The sequence below is a fragment of the Chlamydotis macqueenii genome, chromosome 2, assembly GCF_036417535.1.
Source record: "Chlamydotis macqueenii isolate bChlMac1 chromosome 2, bChlMac1.mat, whole genome shotgun sequence".
NCBI classification, from domain to species: Eukaryota; Metazoa; Chordata; class Aves; order Otidiformes; family Otididae; genus Chlamydotis; species Chlamydotis macqueenii.
This window is the reverse complement of record NC_141557.1, coordinates 37,879,924-37,895,160: the sequence shown is the minus strand read 5'-3', so window position 1 is coordinate 37,895,160 and position 15,237 is coordinate 37,879,924. Positions and strand designations below refer to the sequence as shown.

At 37.8% G+C, this 15,237-nt stretch overlaps 1 protein-coding gene across 4 annotated transcripts in view; it reads left to right on the top strand.

The window, feature by feature from the left end:
* TBC1D5 (TBC1 domain family member 5) overlaps positions 1-15,237 on the top strand; it is a 325,821-nt gene that overhangs the window by 295,866 nt on the left and 14,718 nt on the right. For all 4 annotated transcript variants that reach the window (XM_086742636.1, XM_086742637.1, XM_086742635.1 and 1 more), the window contains one exon: positions 2,712-2,811. In XM_086742636.1, coding sequence (XP_086598762.1) covers positions 2,712-2,811 — 100 coding nt within the window. The remainder of the gene's footprint in view (positions 1-2,711; positions 2,812-15,237) is intronic.

Here is a 15,237-nt window from a genome sequence, read left to right as displayed (position 1 = left end):
ATAGGTGTATGCATGAATAAGCAGAAAAGAAGTCAGAACATTAGGTGACCCCAAGTAGTCTTTCGGCAGCACTACAAACTGAGGTTCCACACCAGCAAGAAACCTCCCTAGCTGATGAGTCTGGCTGGAAGAGAGTCACCAGCCGCTCACTGTCACTCGTCACTTTCTTTCAGTAGTGCTTTGATGCGGTATCCAACCTGGATTCTTCCTCTGACGGAGCTTGTTCTTCCCCTCTGCTGTCTGGGCCCTGCACCATTGGGCAGCCCTCGCACTGCCAGAAGTCGCAAGCTTCCAGTTTCCACACTCTTAGGAGGGCATGTCTTCATCCCACCGCATCTTGCCTCAGTTCCACCTTCCCTGTCTGTTGTATAAGCTTTTACAAGGTGAAAGATCCTGTCAGTCTCCTGTTTGTCACCCCTGATGCAATATCCGTCTGCACAGATGTTGCCACAGCACTGCCCATGACAGCAGGGGCAGGGGTTATGTCTTGTAGCAAATCATCACCATTCGAGTGTTGTCTTCTTACGCAGACAGCACATCTGAGTCTCTCATGTGTCAAGTGCCAACTGTCTTGCTTATTTGCGCATCCCGCTGGCAGCACTTCTTGCTTCCCTTCCTGAGGGTGCCGGCTAAGCCAGGAACTCCAAGTGCGTCCACTGAGCCTTGTGGAAGATTTCTCACTTGGCAGGAAACCTCTTGCTCTGTCTGTGAGTTCCCGGCCACAGTACCCTCCTTTGTGAGTACTGGGTTGCTGGATCCTAACGAGCTGAGAGAGCAGTGGATGTAGTTTGCTCACCACCGGTCTCACTTGCCAAATTAAGAGGTACTGTTGTATAGCTGAAAAGATTAGTTTCAGAATCTTCCCAGGTGGATAGAGCTGTCCAGAACCATTTAAAAATCAATTTGCTGCCATTCTGATCCGTGAATAAGAAAAAATAATCTTGGAAGCATGGAAATATTTATTACCAGAAGTTAAATGTGCTTCTTCACTTGTAGGAGATAAACTGGGTTCCAATTACTAGCTAATGACTTCAGAATTTACTATATTATAGTAAAATATTCAAATATTGTCACCTTCCCCTGTCTTACAGTTGCACTTGCAGTGCACTGGCAATTTAAAATCTATTTATTATTTCTTGCAGTCACTAGCTGTGTGTACTAGGAAAAGGTCTTCTGCAGGGACATTGCTTGAATCGAAATAGCAATGCAGACAGGCTTGTATAGGCTGTGACAGAACTGCAGACTTTGAAGGAGATTAGTCTTTCAGCAACTATAAATCAGCAATATGAAATCAATACCTTTGAGGCTTAAGTGGTGCAGGTATAAGGTTGAGTAAAATAAGGTGAAGGTATATCAATTTAAGGGAATAGCAAAGAAAAAATGTTTAATGTCTGTAGATTGTAAGTGTGAGGGAAAAGTGTGTAGGGAAAAGCGATATTGGTAGATCTTGCAAAATGCTGCTGTTAAATTTCTTTTTATTTCTCAGTTGCTTTTGGATATATGCTATGTTCGTGCCAAATTTCCTTTGATTGACTCTGATTCAGTTTCTGATGGAGATTAAGATCACTTGTACCTTTAGATCATGATTGATTCATTCTCTTTGTTTTTGCTGATCAGTTTGGGATTTTTTTCATTTGAAATGTAATTCATCTGTAATGTTCAGCACCCTCCATCAAACAAGAGTGTGACAGAACTGCAAAACTCCTGAGAAAAACAGTAGACTAAAAAGTTACTTTACCTTCATGTGTTTGAATTCAATTACATACTTTAAGAAAAAAAAAAAAAAATGCTCTGTCTGACTGAGCTTTGAAAGAATTTTTCTAAAGGAGCAGTGAACTTTCTTTTCAGTATTGTCTTCAAAGTCAAGACTGGATGCATTTGTAATCTGGCAAAGAAAGGAGTTCAAAGAGAAATTCTTAGCTGAGGTAGTTCCCATTGCTTATATGAGGCATGTGGCTAGATAATAATGCATCTTCTGGGCCTTAAAATCAATAATCTTTTTTTTTAAATTGTATTTTAAATTACACTTGATGCATATTTATTAGACATAATTTAATAACTCAGAGTAACTGCTTTATAGTATGCGAGTTGAAAATAATTTTCATGATGTTGTGTGGAATTACAGTTGACTGGGCAGTTTTTTTATACAGCTAGAACAGGATGAGTTACACAAATAAATATGCCAAAATATATGGCAGTAATGCATCCTTGAGGTATGGTATTAGGTCTCATGAAATATATGCCTTGAAATAAGAAACAGGAATTTTTCTGAGGTTTCAAAGAAATTGCTGTGGAAATTACTCCACCAGAGATGAGAACTTTTCTCATCTGGTGAGTTTTTTCAGCCATTGCTGCGGTACTGTGTTTGCACAAGCAAAACCAGGCAGCTATCTGTAAAAGAACTAGGAATTGTTAACCTTTCTTGGGTTAATGTAGGCAGATTTTTATTAGACTCTTTAGAAGGCCAAAGGGTAGTATTAATAAAGAGTGAAACCTTAAAACCAAACCCTATTTCCATGAAATGACAAAAGAATTTTAAGTTATTTTGATAAATACAGTTGGAAAGTGATTCTCTTTATTTCCAAAATTTTCTCAAGAACAAAGGAATAGGAAATATTAGAATATCTCTAAGCATGTCAAGGGTTAGCTTACCACTTTTACTGTGTATCATAAGAAGGTGATTTTTAATGCTAATAACCTCTTAATTGCAGGAGGAGGAATTGGAAGCCCAGATTTCATTTCTACAAGGACAACTAAACGACTTGGAAGCCATGTGCAAATATTGCGCGAAGATGATGAACACACATCTTGGTAAGTGCAGTACCCTTTATTAACCTGTAAATCTTTGCAAAGGCTCTTTTCATGTTTGTATTAAAACTAAAATAATATTTATGTAGTACAGTGCATATTTTTTTATAAGCCATGCAGAAGATTAAATTCATGTGCCCAGTTCTATCCAGATGCTGCCAACCTCTGTATCTTTACACTGCCATACTTTTAAACTTGGGAATGTGATGGCCACTGATGATGGTAAAAAAAAAAAGCAGACACGCTTTGCCACACATGCCCTTTTTCTGTGCCTAAGATTTCTTGTGTTTTAAGAGGCATACTGGAGCTCACAACATGTGAGCTTGCACTTTTTAAGCCCACTTGCAGTTCAACAGTCCCAGAATGATACTTGATTCGTGCAGTGATAGTTATATAAAATTCATATGCTTTTATTAGAGGTAACCACTTCACAATCTGTGCTGATCACCTTCAGTATGTAAAAATGTTTTACTATAGGCTGGCTAGCTTGTAATATTTTGTTCAGACCAGGAGAAAAATAGTATGGTAGAAATCAATACATTGGAAACAGAATCAACAAAGACTCCGGTCTAAAATTCAGCTTATATATTGCCAAGACAAATCAGAGAAAGTAAACAAGAAGCTTCAGTCAACTCCGGTGTAAATATGCTTAGCTATGCTTTGATAAAAGCAGCATTTTTAAACTGTGTTGAAGTGAACTCCAAAAGTTAGTATATTTAGTTATATGAAAAAGCACTGCTGCTAAGAAATCAGGGCACAACTGCAATAAATTTAAGGTTTATTTGTAGCCTGCAACATCTAGGCAAAATAAATTAAAGCTGAATATTTCAGTGGCTAGAAACAAGTATATGATACATAAGTTTGCCAAGTCAAAAAGATCAGATGTGAAAGCCATATTGTACTTGTACTTTCATTTTCTTTTATGTGAATGTTTTAGTAGTCACTGTTATGAGCCTAGGAAAAGCTATAAATACTGTGTTATTTGAAAGTTTGGAAACACAGCCATCAAAAGCCAAGTGTAAACCTCTAACCTCAACAGCTTTAGTCTGATATATTGTATTGCTTCTCTGAGGGTACATGACCAATGATGAGACTAGAAGCAAGCAAAAGGGATAAATTATTAGCTACTGAAATGATCAGGAGAAGGTTACTATGTCAAGAAGAGAAGCTGAAGTTTCTTCCCTTTAGGAAAGAAGATGAGGAGTGTTTAGCAGGAGTGTCGGTTCAAGTACAAGCATACGGATTTCACCAGCTATAGCTCTGGACTAGAGATCAGAACAAACCCAGATAAAGATATTTGAACACCTTTCGGCAGTGGATCTGTGAAATGAAAGGAAAAGATTTGTGATAATATTCAGGTGTTAAATTATTTTTCTCAAACATATTAGAAACAACAACACTTAGGGTCACTAGTCTCTCAAGAGCATTGTGGAGCAGTTTGTTGCCCTGGCAGGACAGGGAAAGCCACCGCCTATACAGCTTTGGCAGAAGGGGGGCACCGGGTGCGTCGTGGCACCCCTGCAGCGCTCTGAGAGCCTTCCAGACTCATTTCTTCTAAGTCCCACTCCCTGTACTTCTTCACAATATTCCTGCATCGTGGGCTATTAACTTTGTAAATTTGCGTTACACTCATGCATTTGAATCCTATAAAGATTAACAGTTACGCACAGTAAACAGAGCACAAGAGAGACTGAGGTACCACCAACTTTCACAGCTTCTGCACTTGTAGCAAACTGATGAGGTTAGGTATCCCCAAATCAGCCAGCAGACGATCCACAGGAAGGCAGGAAAAAAAAAACAGACCAGGATTCTTGCTGGTCTGACCTGTGTAAAATCGCTTCTGACCTGAAATCTGTCCATCACATTCATCCTGGTGATCTGAGCAGCACATGACAGGGGGCTGTCCAAGAAAATGGATTCTCTCACAGAGCACACCCTGAGGATTATCTCCAGTGTCCATCCTCTGCTAAGGGCTTCAGGGAATGACATCAGAATCAAGCTCAGCGTATCTGGTAATTTCTGGGTTAAGGGAAAAGCTAGCAGGGGCTGCTACCTCACCTGGTCTGATCCTCCCCCAGGTATCTCTTACCCATGAAAATTGCTTCATTTCAGAACCCGCAGAGCAGATAATGATGAGTTATATCACTCCTCTTGTAATCTGTCAGAACACTTAACTCCAAGGATAGTACTTCTTCCTGTGAGGCTGAATTTTTCTGAGTTCATCACTCAGCTTTTGCCTCTCGTAGCATTCTTGATAGCAAGGTTGAAAAGTCTCATTTAACTTACCTATACACAGTGATTAAGTAATCTCTCAGCACTGTCTTTACTAGATACGATGCTTTCAGGTTAATTTTGTAGGGATTGCTCTTCAGACCAAATCATTTTTGTTGTCTTCCTTTGAATTCCTCAGGGGTTTCATATGCCTTTTGAAGTGCGTTAATCAGAGCAGGATATGCTGTACCAGCGCTGGGCTCAGCAAAGCGGTTACTTAGCAAAGGGAAGGTCATCTCTCTACTCCTGCATGGCATTCCTCTTTTTAAACGCTTTTAGTGCATCATCACGTTAGTGCTCTTTGATACAGTGATAGGCTGAGGTGATAATCCATTATGACCTTTAAGATTTGATGAATCACAACTTTCAAAACAGACCATTTTTATTCTGTAGGTGGAATCAGGAAATGTTTATTTCTATAGGTATTTCTTGCGTTTGATTATATTAAAATTCACTTCTTGTCATTTGGCTTTTCAGCTGAATAATCAGGTAACTCCACAGTGTACTCTGTTTTATTCTACTCCTCTAACTCCAGACTTAGACATCATACATTTAATAGTTGTCTAAATTATTGATAAAAACATACAGATGATAGGTAAAATTTGAGAACCCTTCCAGAACTAATTCCTTTAACAAAGAGTTAGACAACATTTTAAAGAATTATCAATAAGTCAGTTTTTAGTCTAAGGCCTCTGAGATTCTTATTTTTTAAAAAAGCACACATTTTTTAGATTGACTTTTTGAACTATTTTTTCAGACTTTATTACTCAACCAATATTCTTTTTTTCCTGTATTGACTGCGTTTTATTTGCAGGTCACTTTTAACAAAACAGTATTAATTCCAGCTTATGGAAATGCATATCCAGTGACCATTCACCACAGAATTATTTAATTGGCACTATAAATCTGAATATCGAACAATTATAGAATGTTCTTTTTGCGGTTTCCAGTGAAACAATTCAGAATTTTTGGCTGTCTTTTCTCAGGTTCTTTGCCTTACAAGGGGGGGATCCTATTTTGTAGGATGTCTTTTTAGAAAATAATTATGTTTAATTAAAAACTTGGGCAGAATTCTCCTCTTTGCCATGTAATGATACCATATTTCGGTAAGTTTCAGTAGATATCTGCTAATACTGCATTTTCTTTACATACAGCATGAGGAAAGACCAGAGGGATAGAATGGCAGTTTTTATTTTTTCATATATTCAAAGATGCTTTCATTAAATGTTTATCTTCTTCCGTAAATAAACCACACAGTGTAGCACACGGCAACAACATAATTAACTGCTTGTAATATCAGGGGATGTTACCATGGGAATGAATGGTGGTTCTGAAATGTTACTACTTAGCGCTATGTGTAGAAATCAGAAATAGGTTTTTGATTATGAAAACAGAGGAAAGCCATTCTGTGATCTTTGTCTCCTTCTTAGAGCTGTGCATTAGAAAGAGCTTTGCTTTTCTTCCCCCTCTCCCTTAAGCACTGGAGAACTGCTAAGGTGAAATGCCTTTTGATGCCTCCAAGGACAAATGTTGAAATTTTTATATGTAGAATGGCCAGACAGAGAAGCAGATTTTGCTTCTGTTCCCACTCTTTTTGACAAGCTTGTCATAGCTTTCAAAACAATTTTTTTAAAAATTCCTATGTTCAATTTTTCCATTAATGAAGTGAAAATACATCCAATCTTGTAAGCCTGTCCTGTGACTTTGTTCACGATGTAAAAGCAGAATATTACTCAGCTGATAGTGAAAAAGTATAGTGGCCATAGCTATTATTGTTCCAACTTCATCATAGCTACATTTTATTGATGTTACTTTTTCACATACAGTGGCCTTTCTCAGGAAATAATATAGTCCCTGGTGCATTCAGTATTACGGTAATGTTCTTCAGCATTTTTCTTTCTGTGAGGTACTTTTCTGTTAGTGCATATAAATACCTCAAGGCTCAATGATTCAGAAAGCTGTAATATACCAGGTAAGTATTACAATAGTATAACCTGTCGTAATGTTATTTACTTTTTGAAGAATTTTGGTTGTTTCCTCCCTTCTTTCACTATGTGGAAAGAAAAACTTCAAGCTAGCAAGTGCATTCAGAAGAATATTTTCCCTGGTAAGTGTGACCTCTGACTGATGTCTTAGAGCAGATCCTAAATAATTTGTCTAAGAGACATGCACCCAAACATCACTCAGAAGGCCCCACGGTATCTGCTGGAAGGCTCCTCTCTTGTCCTTCACATTTGACATGGAACTGAGTTTGCAGTGTTAGTCCAGCATGAAGTCAATCTGGAGGATGTCAAAGAGCAAAGCTTCATTACATCCCAGCCAACACAGCTGTTAAACGGCAGTTCAAGTGACAGCAGTTAATGGCACTGCCATCTGACACCACCTGCTACTCTAGGATCTTTAGGGTTTGGACCGTGTTGGCACTGGTCCAGGATTAAAGCACAGCCTCTTAACAAAAAGTCAATCAAAATGCTGGAGAAGTATCAATCTTTCATAGGCAAGCACTAATATGAGAGATTGTGAAGGATGTTTATGAATTTGCCAGTTATGTTCCAGAGAGCAAAATGCTGAATTTTAAAATGTTGTCAGTTTATCACTGTTCTCTGAGACAGAAGAACCATTTGTTTCCAGCGGAGACATAGTTTCAGAACTCCAAGTGTAGGAAGGTTTACCAAATAATGACACATGTAGTACAGGAAGTCCTTTTCATGAGAGGCAATTTGAAGGAACATTGGTTCAGTATTAGCTTGGATATGGGGATCTTTATATAGAAACTATTCTTTTTTGATGGGCAATTTATCAGGTTATGAAAGTAGAGAAACTGAGGTCGTTCCACATTTGCTTTTGCTTAAGGGCAGCACTATGTAAATGCAGAAGGTTGCTTCTCCAGCTAGCTGAGATTCAGAAGCAATTTAGCTGCTTTCTCACAGCACAGAGCCTCAGCTAATAAGCCCTGCAGACTCATAGCAGCTCTGCAAAGAGTTAGCTTGCAGGGTTCTGCACAACACCCTAGAAATTCGTGCAAAGGTACCCAATTATACTGAAGAAACGTAAGTCTGCCTGGTTTTATTAACTTAATCTTCATACTGATACTGCTAAACTTGAGCCAGCTGCTAAAGAGATATTCAGGTGAGTCTCAGAAATACCTCAGTCAATATCCAGGGTTTTAAATCACTTGGCAACATCACAAAAACCTCTAAGCTCCAACCAGCATCTAGTAAGTTTATGCTTAAGCGTGCTGGTTCTGCTAAGCTAAAGTAAATAAATCCTTCTCTGAGCTGCCCATACAGGGCTGGATAGGTTGTCCTTACGGTGCATTTTGTAATGTGACTTCCGCTATCTGTGGTATGTTACTGTGTCATAGAATCATAGAATCACAGAACAGTTTGGCTTGGAAGGGACCTTTAAAGGTCATCTAGTCCAACCCCTCTGCAAGGAGCAAGGATATCTCCAACCAGATCAGGTTGCTCTGAGCCCTGTCCAGCCTGGTCTTAAATGTCCTTCACCAGTGTTCCAGCACATCTCTGCCCGTCCAGTGTGGATTATGGAAGGAATGTGGAAAGATGACTTTTTCATCCCCCATTCTGGTAAACACCACCAACATTCTGCTACTGAAATGACATGCCAGCTCTCGGCTTTCATAGGTAGCCGGTACATAACTGTACCTATTTACAAAATGGCCAGAACGGTAAAAAAAAAAAAAAAAAAAGAAAGCTAGTATTTTGAGAGCTCTTTGGATTAGATCACAGGATGTGTCCCTGTCACAGCCATCAGGCGATACTGGCAGTTGTGAAATTCATTTACACTTACACTGCCTGACATCTCCCAGACAGATATTATTTGGGAGACTCATTAAACACAGTTCAAAGCCACCTTTTCACTGTGATTATTGCAAACACAATGAGCAAGGAAGGAAAAATGTAAAAATACAGGAATAAAAACTTACAGGATATAGTTGCTAGTATAATTTTAGTTATTGTGTGAAATAAATAGCACTTTTAGAGGCTTAATTAGACTGACTTCAGCCATTCCTCCCTTAATAGTCAATGCAATGGTTACAAGGATGCATTTCATTATAAAGATAATTTGCAGTGGGGGAGAGAGAGGAGAAAGACTTAGTTGCTCATTATTAGGGGCTGATCTATTGCCCAGTATAGATCTGGATGCAGGACTTGTTAAATGTATGCGAGATAGTACTGTGTTCTTGTTCTATGTATCATGTGATGAGATGAAAAGTTATGACACTTTTGTAAGGATAAAATGAAATGGAAATATTCTCCTGCCGTAGGTTGAAAAGAAAGACTTGAGCATTTGTTGAGGAAGTGCCTGGGTTAAGTGAGTTCTCTTATGCTTGGATATAAATAAAATAATCCACAGTTTATAAACCCAGTGTGATTAAAAATGCTATAAGTAAAAAAGGCCACATCAAACACAGCCCCGTGAATCTAAGGGGATTGCTCCTTTGATTAAGAATAATGATGTAAAATAACCCATAAAACCAGCTTATAAATAAAGAACATTAACAAATTTGTTAAACCGAATATAGCAATGGTTATTGGGTTATTCAGGCCCTTGCTTCTGGTCATGCTATATATATATATATGTAGGAAGAATAAAAGTGTAATTCTTCATGCCCCATGAATTTAAACCACCTTTTTGTCCCTTGAGGGTAACTGTTAAGGTCAAACACACACAGTTCAACTTATAGAGAGCTACTTTCTTTCTACAACTGTGCCAGTCGTGAAAGTCCAGCTGTGGTAGAAACCTACAAAGCCTTTCCTGGAAGCCTGGATGAAAAGGAGTTTAAAATGATGAAGCTTACGCACTCCGTCATTACCTAAACTAACACCTTTCTCTTCAAGTTTCAGCAAATTCCTATCACAGGAATACTTCCATCGCCTTTGTCCTTCCTTCCATTTGTGAGGTGAACATCTCCCTGCTGCTGATGGCCACTGACAATCCATCCTTTCCTTTCCAGCATCTCTTAGGCAGTGATTTTTCTTCTGATGTCAGCTTTAGAGAAATAAAACCTTGGCATAAGCTAAATTCTGGCATTACGGAATTGTTAATTTCTCCGTTATTTCCTTAAAGATCTTTAGTATTATTCAAGCTGAACCTTACCATAGTTACTCTTTCACTTATTATTATATTCTTCAAGGTTCACTTTTAATTTAAATCATTATAGTTGTGTTGTAACCAGCCAGGTGAGCAGGGGCATATATGATGTTTCTTTTGCTCTTCAGACTTTATTCAGCCTTCCATAGTCAGAATACAGGTCATCATTAGAGGAAGTGCACAGAGCTACTTGAATGACTCCAGACAACTGTTTTCACTGAAGAGGCCTTTGGTAGGTAGATGGACCAGGTGACATGGAAAAGTCCTTATCTTCAGAACAGGGCAGCAGCATGACTCAAAACTGTACCAAGGTAGCAAACAGAAAATCATCACATTCATCAAAACTGCAAAAGACATTCAAAAGGGAACAAAATTAAGGCAAACAAAGGAAAATGGCTTTCCTTTAACATGTGTTTCTAATTATTTTTATTAATGTGAATGCAACCACACTTCACAGCTTGGGTTGACTTGCTTTTCAGTTACAATTCCGGCACAAATCCAGCACTACTGACAGTAATTGACTCCAAAAAGACTTCTGAATAAATGGTACAAATGTGTTTCAGGGCTCACAGTATCTTTTTTTAAAAAAAATTTGTTTAAGTCAAAGCTAGTACAATCTCCTCTACTAAGCAAATTCATTTATTTCTGACATACAACTTCTCAGGCAACAAATAGAAATTGCAGTTGTCTTATGCAAAACCCAAATACACTCTGTGGATACTTAAAAAGCCTTTAATAGCATAATACTGATTTTAGTACTACTGCCCTATCTCCTCATGGCATGTTTAACACTAATAGTTCTTGAAATGCCATAGGTTAGAAACAGAAGTTTGTAATGAACAGCAAGAATATAGTTCGTGGACTGAGATTTCTTAGATGAAGGAATAACCAGAGGGCAATCATTAAAGAAGTCTCAAAAAATTATGCAATACATATGAATAATTAACACCAAGTAGTTTGAATGATACAGTGAGATTTATAAAGCACCCTCATTCCTTCTGCCCTGCCTTCTGGAGACACTTCAAGTAAACCTCTAACCTAAAGAGAACAGAAAAGTCCTATAGTTGTAGTCAGGATCCATGATTTCTTTGTGTACCTTACTTGAAAATTGAAAGCACTTGTTCCAAACTCTTCCTAGTAAAGAGTAGCCTTTAGTTTTGATACTTTAGCTTTTCTTCCAGGTTAGAATTTCTGTAGGAAACGTACTCTTTACTGAGCAGCAACCACAATAATTATATTAGTAACATGTATTGGATGTATGTATTATCTCCTGTGCCAGTATCGATTGTCTTAATTGATGTTCAGTTCACCTCAGAAGAAATCAAAACTATTCCAGACTTAAATCATGGGTGTTCTGTAGATTTTAATCTGAAACAAGTCACAATATCCTTTTTTTTTCTGAATGACAGCACAATTTCACCAGCACAGGAAAGTGTGGATGTTTTTTAATTGAGAAATGTAAACTAGCCTTTTGCATGCAATATTTTAACCAGTAATTGTCCAGTATATTGCTATTTACATAGGCAAAAGTTGCACAAACTAAAATCAACACATACCCTCAATGCAAGTTATTCAGTTATGGTTAGCAAATATCAATTAACCAGCTAAATGTTTAAACAATTTAGTGTTCATGTAGCTGAACCAAAACGTACAATGTGTCTGAGGAGTTAATGTACATTTTTTGACCTGCAGTCTTGCAAGAATGAACTATGCAATTGTAGCCTTATAGTGGAAAAGAGCATTAAGTGCAACAGGGCATACTTATCTTACACACAGAAATAACCAGATGCATAATACTATAACATCACATGAGTTTCTCCACACAGATCAAACATTAAAGCTAACTGGAATGAAATAATTTGTATAATTAATGGTTTCCCTTAGTCCTTGCCGTAAGCAGTTAGGTTGACAGGACAGTAGAAACTAATAACTGCAACAGTGTTTTTCATACAGATAAGCAAAACTCTCAACAATCATCAAGTAAAGAAGAATACATGGTGATGTATTAAGAAGTATATATTAATAGAGGTTGAGATAACATCATAGTTCTATAGTGGAGAAGATTATCTCATAGAAAGCTTTAAGAACAGCTTTCTCAGTTTGTTGTCATTTATTCTATATAAGACATGCATCACAGAAAATCCCTTAAGAATGTTTTAAATGGAATTTCAGGCACTTATGGATGTTTGCGTTCAAAACTCTCAATCTATCCAGGTTTGTATGTAGCATTTACCACAATGGTATTTGAGTAAATCATTCTGCTTGTAAAATCAGGAACAGTTTTGGTGAGTTCAGCCGTACAATAAGTAGAAAACCTTAGATTTTCAAATCTCTACATGATCTACAATAACTGCCTTATACACAACCGTGGCAATTTTAAGGTGTAATGTCAGCAATCTGTTGCAGTATGAAGTGCTTAGATTATAAGAAAGTGAAAATGTATAGTTACCCTTTAGGAAAGATTTCAATTTCTTATGGCTATTAAGTTTGTCACTTATGTAGAACAAATTCCCATTTGCTTGTCACTTCTCACCAGAGTAATTTTTTTATTTCTAGTGAATGTAACAGGAAAAGAGTAATTCTACAGAAGGAGAGACAGAAAAAAATCTTGCTTTGAACTTTAAGAAAAATATGTCGCTTGGAGGTGCTCAGGGGCTGGTGGTCCTAGTAGGTGTCTGCAGTCATGAGTAAAGTAGTTTTAGTGAGCAGAGTGGACATGGGACATAGAGCACATGATGTCTACACAGACGTCATTTGTCTTAACAATGACAATGATCACTACTGTACGTTCATGTAAGGAGTGTGGAATAGTACAGTCTATCATCACCATCAAGGCCAAAATTTCTTGAAAAAAAATTAGCTCTAGATAGGAAGAGCACGCTCTTGTCAGTTGCCATGGGAAGCATGGTGCCTGTGCTCTTTTATATTATATTTGAAGGCACAGGATGTCTGGAAATGCACTCCTGTCCTGGTACACCTTGGTACTGACACGGACACCAGATATATGTTAAGCATTATTTACTTATCATGTGTAAATTAGAGTTCATAGTTAAGAGATCTTGCCTTTGAGCAAGAGATTGACAAAATGACTTCATGACCCAACCTTATTTTCTTTATGTCTGTGATTCTGTGCATTGCTGTGAGTTGATGACTGGGGACTTTTTACCACATATTTCTCTAATGTCACAAGCATTACCGCACATTAAATATTGATAAAGTGTTGGTGCTCCACACATGAAATGTGTGTGAATCAGAAATATATACTATACAAATACTTATAGGTAAATATGTAAGTTATTCAAGAATGAAATACTTCACAAATAATTTAATACTTCACATTTTTAAGATTCTAAAATTCTTTAACACTCAAATGTTGCTAAGTGATGCTTTTAATATAATGCATAATTGTTACAATAAGAGTTGACACTCACAATGAGATAAATGAACGTTGGGCTACTTAGTAGTGTTGCTTCTATCAGCACTTAGATCACAAACTCTGTAGTTTGAGAAGTAAATTCAACTCCTGACATTGGTATTTTTAATGCTGGGAAGAAAGTGCAGTATTTGGAAATATCTTGAGCTGCATTCTTAAACACCAGTATCACTATGTCACACGTGCAGTCTTTCTGGAAAGGTCACAAAGCACTGTTAAGTTCTAGGTTTTGTGTCCAATTGCTCAAGGTCCAATCTGGTCCAGGTAGGAAAGAATTATTTATTGTGAAAAGAGAGAAAAATTGATTATCTGAAGCTAAATTCCCCGTCCATCCTTTTAGCTTTCTTTTTCACTTCCTTTAGTGAAAAAGCAGTCTTGCTATTGCCACTATTCTGTGCCGGAAATGTTGGAAGCATTTTCTATAAACCCCAATTTCATAAAAACGATCATAGAAAAGGTCTGGGATATGAGTCCAGAGAGTTGACTGTGCCTTAACATCTATTGAAACTTATGGGTTGGTTGGGTTTTTTTGCTTTCCTCTTTTGGAAAAATAAAGAGGTGAAGCAATACACTCAGCTCTCCCCTTACTGCTGCCTGCCTTGGCAAGGAGAAGGTACTTTTGCCTGCTGAGTTTGAGATATCATCTCAGTAGTGGAAAGCAAGTGTGAAAAAAGTCGATTTAACATGATTCTGGTACTGTCGATTGTTCACAAGTCACTGATCAGGAGCTAGTAGTAGAAAGGCAACATTCGTAATAAAACTTGCAGCTCTTTCAAGTTAGCTCCTCTCTGCAGCAGTCATCTTCCTGGAAAGGTCCCACAGAGACTGGCTTAAAATAGAAATCATTAGGAAAGAAATGCACTGCAAAAATACAGTGGTCCAGGAGAAAACAAGGAACCTAAGAGAACAAGAATGTTAAGGTTGTTCCCAGGTTCAGTTTTCTCCACTTCCATCTGATTTTGTGTCTGCCTAAGTCCACATTGTGCCTCCATATCACAGGGCTGTAGCTCTGCTTATCTCCTGCTTCTCTGGTGGAAGAAGAGAAGAGATCTGTTTTCCAGATGGACGGGCATGAAGGGATGCCCGAGAGGACCTTGTCTACCAGACTAGTTCTCCCACTCATTTAAAGCAGCTTTGGGTGGGTTTCTTGCAGAATCTATACTGAATGCATGCTAATTTTTTTTTGTGAAATTTAGTTTACTTAGTAAGCCTCTAAAATAATTAGGCCAAGCCTATCAGCTTTTCCGCATTCAGAGGGGAGAGTGTTGAGCAGCCCCTGCCCCTGGCTAGGGAGCTGAGCAGTGGCTGCACACACCGTCATGCAGTATGCAGCAGTTCAGTCATCAAAGAGCATAAACCTTCTCTAATTTTGCTGCTAGCAGCTACTGTGGATTATTTTCCTCTTTCATCTTTGTACAGAGGATGATAGCATGTGTCTAGTTTAAATTTTAGAAATCAGAGGGACGAAATAGAAATCTTAAGTTTTTAAAAAATACTTCTACAGTGAATTTGCATGTGAACTTATTTACAATTCAGGATAACTGTAAGAGCAAGAAATGAAAAATACATTTAATCTTAAATCTGTGGCTATTTCAGCTAGTCTGTTGCTA